This window comes from Tachypleus tridentatus, chromosome 2 (genome assembly GCF_004210375.1).
Source record: "Tachypleus tridentatus isolate NWPU-2018 chromosome 2, ASM421037v1, whole genome shotgun sequence".
In the NCBI taxonomy this organism is placed as follows: Eukaryota; Metazoa; Arthropoda; class Merostomata; order Xiphosura; family Limulidae; genus Tachypleus; species Tachypleus tridentatus.
In genome coordinates, this window is record NC_134826.1 from 108472936 (window position 1) to 108478935 (window position 6000).

General features: G+C 32.4%; 1 protein-coding gene across 1 annotated transcript in view; it reads right to left on the reverse strand.

Moving 5' to 3' along the window:
• LOC143244811 (uncharacterized) overlaps window positions 1-5776 on the reverse strand; it is a 62022-nt gene extending 56246 nt beyond the window's left edge. Inside the window, exon 1 of the mRNA XM_076490163.1 lies at window positions 5549-5776. Coding sequence (XP_076346278.1) covers window positions 5549-5617 — 69 coding nt within the window. The 5' untranslated portion in view covers window positions 5618-5776. The remainder of the gene's footprint in view (window positions 1-5548) is intronic.
• Between the last annotated feature and the right edge of the window lie 224 nt (window positions 5777-6000).

The window sequence follows — 6000 nt, forward strand, 5'->3', positions numbered from 1 at the left end:
CCCAACTTCCAAATCCACTACCAAGTAAACATTCAAAATTGCATTATTTACAATGATACCATCTCGTATACATTCATTTAAAGATTATTTATGATCTAAAGGTGACTGAGTTGGGCATACTAGCAATGCTATCAATAAACCTTGTATTTTTTTTAGAAGCCTACAGATAAAAAATAATGAACTATTACGGCCACTGGTGCACATTATCAACATTTGTTATTAAGATGACGTTGTCCGGCTTGCGCAAAAGGGTAATTTAGCAGGACACTATGTTAACAACGCTGTGAAGAACCAACTATGCAATGCTTTCACTAGCAGAACTTCCTGCACGTTTAGACACCAGTTACCAAATCTCACACTTGCAAATTTCAGTTTTAGGAATTATTTGAAATTGTTGGTATACCATGACCGTCTGAAGACGACACAAACATGACATGTTGTGCTACACTCTTACCATCCATAGTAACTTGTGGTGATGAAATTGTGAAACATGTTACGATGTCTCAAAGCTGATAAAGAGAATTTTGATATATATTGTTATACTTATTGTAATGAGTTAAGCTGACTTAACAGTGATTGAAATGGTTTGTCTCAAACTAGTTAGAAACTATTTTTCGTTCTCTGTTATAGTTATACATCGATCTCAGAAGAAACTTGATTAAAAAATTGACACTCTAAAGCAGTAAAATCTGCACATTCTGGGTATTATTTTCCCCATTATCCCGAGTGCATGCACATTTAATTCAGCTAGCGTGCATGTTACGGTACGAAAGTTACAAACAACGAAATACGGGAAGCAACTTTATAGTCACCTTGAACATAATTAAGTATTAGATCACCTAAGGAGGGTAATGGTACAAGCTGTAGCATGTACAGTATATATAACTTCGCTCCATTTTATGGCTTTCTCTGCTATATGTAATGATTACACTGAATACTGAATTAAAGAGAAGGCCCTTTGTTGTTCGAAACAAATTTAGCTATACAGCTTCAGTTACAAAACTATCACTTTTCGTCTTAAAAAAAAAAACCTCATTTGCAACACATTATACATAAACTTACACTACACCTGTTTATTGAATATAATTGTAAATGTGCATATATGTTCAGTATAAGAATAAAATTTTGAAACCTCAACAACAAAACTAAAAAGGATGAAAATCTTCCGGTTCAAACTTTCCTGAGCAATTACAGTATCAGCTCACTTAAATATATATTTTTTCGTATATTTATATACATTCGATAAAAAAAGGAAAAACTTACTAAAAAAAGAAATTAATTGCTTAAAACACAAAGTATATTAACAGGTAACTTATACCAGTTATTAATAACAGCTGAGAAATAGCATTTAAAAATGCCTGAATTTAGTTTCGTAAAAATTGTATCTACTGTTATTAATATTTCAGCAACCATTGCCAATTTTTCACTTTAGAATTAAAGGTATTTCAAACACACAACTATTTAGAAACCTAAACAAAACACATTTGTGTGTAGTGCGGCCAAAACAACCTACAGGACACTGTGTGTCATGAACAGGAATGATAGTTTAGTATTTTTCCACCTTCGGTATTTTGGAAAGTGGTCATTCAAACTATCACATATTTTCTAGAAGATATGCTCTGCTAAACTTTCACATGCTAAATTTCCAGGCAATCCATTACGAAATGCACGACGTATAAAATCTCCAATTTCGATTCAATGTTTTCCTTCTCACCGAAAGTACCAAAACTATTTAATAAAAAAATACACTTTTATTTTTTTTTTTTCAAATCTGGTTCACAGATAGATCTTTACAGTCTATGATAAGGTGTCAGATTAGTTGCAAGTAAAAGCTACAAGTGCTAAGTTGTGTAACAAAAACCTCTCAAATTTGACCAAACTTTCGCGCACGACTATCTAAAGTGAGTTCTAAACAGTCATATCAGCTATCGGTCTAAAACGTTTATTACGGCTTTACCTAAAAGTGAATCATTATTTATACTTTGCCATCCGAATAAAAACCGCTGACTTATAACAGTAAAACTTTAGGGTGAAAGAACGTGTAGTCACATCAGTATTAATTAGGCCAAGGAAACCATTTTCGCAGTTTCTAGCTCAGGTTTTCAAAAGAAATATATGGGTTGGCAATTACTATCCATTGCTAAGTTTTAAGCATAAACTTGCTAAATTTTATGAAATTGTCCAAATTAAAAAGCATTTAATCTCACGTGATATTAGCTTAAATAATGATGATTGATAGGGCTTCACCGTGTGCGTGTGGGTGATAGCAAGCAACTGTTCATCTAAACTCCATGTCGTTACTGTAAAGGAAGTTATTAACCACATTTTATAGAGGAAAACTACCAACATATTTTAGAGAATCTGGATAGTTCCGTAAAATTCAATGTATAGATCTGTTTCGAAAAATGTGATTGCGATACTAAAGCTAATATGTTACTATCGATTGTCACTTTCTTCTCACTTGTTTCTTGATGTGCATTGACAAAAAGTCACGTGATCAAAAACGCTATGAGTGTGAAAAATAGTGCAATCAAAAAGTGAAAAGTATTGAGCGTGTGACTTAAAGGAATGAAATCAAAAGTGGCGATCAAAGTGATAGCTACACTTAGAGCGTTTAAATAATTTTACGGTAAATATTCATTCATTAGTTAACTAGGCGGCGTATTTTGTTTTATCCACTGTTATGCCTCAGACGTTTTAGCCGCATCATTTTTCAGACATGTTTTTTCATTGAATGTAAATAATGAAATCCTTAATCTCACCGATATATTTTACCCTATGCTTCGCTTAAGCCTCTCTTTACATATGTTACCTATGTTTTTCTTATACCATGCATATATTTCCGATCCTTCTCTACGTTCGCTGCAGCAAATCAATGTACTTACCGCAAACAGGATACTAAACCAAACACATTTTCCGAAATTTGGTACTTATACAAAGTCACAATATTTGCATTTTTAAACTTACAATTTCTACTAATTGGTCACAGAATATCGTTAGCCATAAAGTTTCTGACTTTTACCTTTAATCTTAAAACAAGTTTCCTACCGCCAGGAGCTCAACTTTCAAACATTTACTAACATAGCCACTATTATTATTATACCTTTTAACAATATCAGAGTTCAGTGTACCAACCCTATGTATAAACCCGTTCTGATTAAACAACGACTAATAAATAAATTATTCAAAAAGTACTCGCAGAAAATAATATATAGTTACTTTCGTTTCTTTGTTTTAAGTGAATATGTTAGGTGTATATACGGGATGATGCTAAAACAGTAAAATTTCCCATCAGTCAACACTTCTCGAGCACATGATGTCACGGATTTCATTAAAGAGATGGCCCCCTAAACACAAACATTATGTATGAAACCTGTCATAAATCACTTAATAATAAACCTTTGAAATGTCGAATTTCGCGATTTTACTAATGCATTCATCTCTGAATATAAACAATTTAATCTCTTACAAACTGCATAATTTATTCAAAACCTTTGTCATTTTGGTATGATTTATTCGTCATATTTTTTCGCTTGGGAAAAAAGTGTATTATTAGCCAGTATCGAATATCCTTCTCTACACCACTATACAATTCAAAAACAAGACGAATTTTCGCTACTTATACACTAAAAATATCAATCATTAAGACAGAATCCTATGAGACTTTCCTAGATAATGTTTCAGTTCAACAAAAATAACATGTAAACATAAACTAATTTCTTTAATCTCTATGGTTATGTATTTTTGATTAGTATATAAATTAAAATCAAACCGTTTCCTAATTTCGGATACCATCTGACATTGATGCATACGCAATGTTTTCGTGTTATCAGGCTACGAAAAGGAATTACTTTTTCAAACTTGTGGTGGGTTAGAAACAAATACACTAATTTTTAGTTACTTTAGAATGAAAGTGCAAAACGAATTTTCAGTTCATAATAAAACGTAGTCCATAATTCCTGACATAAATCTAAAGTATATGGTCCTAAAAAAAGTCTTTAGATGAAATATTGGATAATTTTGTTGTAAAAAATGTAATAACTTCCAAACAAAAAAAATTAACAATTCTCATTTTTTTAAAGTACAGGTGCAATAGTCAAAGCGTCTGTTACATTAGCCTTAATTTCATTTGTTCTTTACAAAAAAAATTATAAAACTATCCTATCGTGCTCCTCAAATTGAGTCAAATATGCCATTAAAAAAAGCTTAGACTTCGCCGACTGTTAAGAGTTACTTTTAAAAAACATTGTTAAAACACAAATTTAGGTTAATGTAGAATTTCAGGCTACGTATTTCGATGAAACAAACGAAAACAAGTTCATTTACGGTGTATGTGTACTGGCGCTAGCTAGGACTGAACTATGTTAACAATGCCTTCAGGCGGGACAGGAATTCTGGTATGAGGCCCTTGTAAGTGTAGAGCCATAATTGTTTGGTTTCTTCAAAGGAATTTGAATTTGCAATTTTTTTATTATTTGAGTGAGTTGGTGAAATGGTAAGGCAAAACCTGAACGAGTGAAAACGGTGAGGTAATATGTTAAATAAATTCAGGTTATGTGCACATGATTACCACAAATAGTGTATGAATACTTTGAAGATACAATTTCACGCCTTATCTTATGTACGATACAGTTCTCACAGAAAGAATTCACCTGATAAGTGTAAGCCTAGTATGTACTTAGTTTGTACTGGTACTTGTGCCCACTATTGTCATTACATTAGGCTTTGTTTTGAACAAAGTAGTGAAAGAAAGTGTAACTGCAACTATGCGTTTAGTGTTCACACAAACTTGTTAACCTGTTAACTTTTTCATGGTAATTTGAGTAACGCTGCTGACCATGTGACATTCGATATTTGTTACCAATACGATTTGTGGTCTCAAATGAACAAATACTTGATCAAACATAAATGTTCTTTTGTTTGTTCTAACATAAAAGTTATAGTTGCCAGATAATCTTAAATAAAATTCATTCGTGATCTGAAACATGGATTATCTATTTAAATGTACCGACAAATGATCTTCGCGGTATATCTTTTACCTGATAAATTTTACAAATTTTATCTATCAAAAAAGTTGAATTTTAGTCAGACCTTTTTTTCCGAAATTTCAACACTGTATATACCAATCGCTTTTCGAATATGAACGTTAGCACTTTTCGAATACTCATTTTGTCTTCAAACATTACTAATAAACATTCATTTTCTATACACATAACTTCAAAACTTATCATTTAAATTTCCCTTAGCAAATCGTGAATTTGTAAAATAATTACCAGATATATACGTGACTAAACTCTCACGAAATTTGACACTCATAACGTTAGAATATAACATATTTCATGATTTTGCTCAGACCTTCCCAAAGGAGCAGTCATTTTCCATCATATAGTACAAATATAAATTGAATGGAACTCTCTGTTTGCAAATGATCTAATTCTAGTTGTTCTGCTTAAACTTGTACTGTTATACTTTCACACAGCGACTAACCAAGTCGATATACTTTCAACATTGAAAATTAAATGGAAAAAGATTATGAAATGTTACTCACCAACTTCGAAGCGTCAGCAGCTATGGCTAGCACTGTCGAAACTAGTACAATCATCAAACTAACTTTCATTTTGTTTGATAAGAAGCAATACACTTTAAGTTTAGGCTTCGTAACGTTTATTCAATACTGAATACTCCAACTTCCCGTCTTCTTCGACCCGAACTTTGTTACCACAAGGCAAATACACTTCAACCTGAAAGCCTGACGCGGGTGAGCTGCTAGAAATGTCGGTGATTGGTTTGTAATGTAGTGGCGCCACCTCTTATGGAGAGCGTAGATACGCATTCCAGTACATTCTAAGACTGAGATTGTAATCTCTAACGTTGAAACTTTAGCCGCATGGAGAATCGGGCTTTCGGATTGTTTGTCTTTAAAACAGAACGTGGCTACAGCACCAGATTTTATTGATTCAGCAAACTATGCTTTCTCTTATATTAATAAAGGAAATAGTA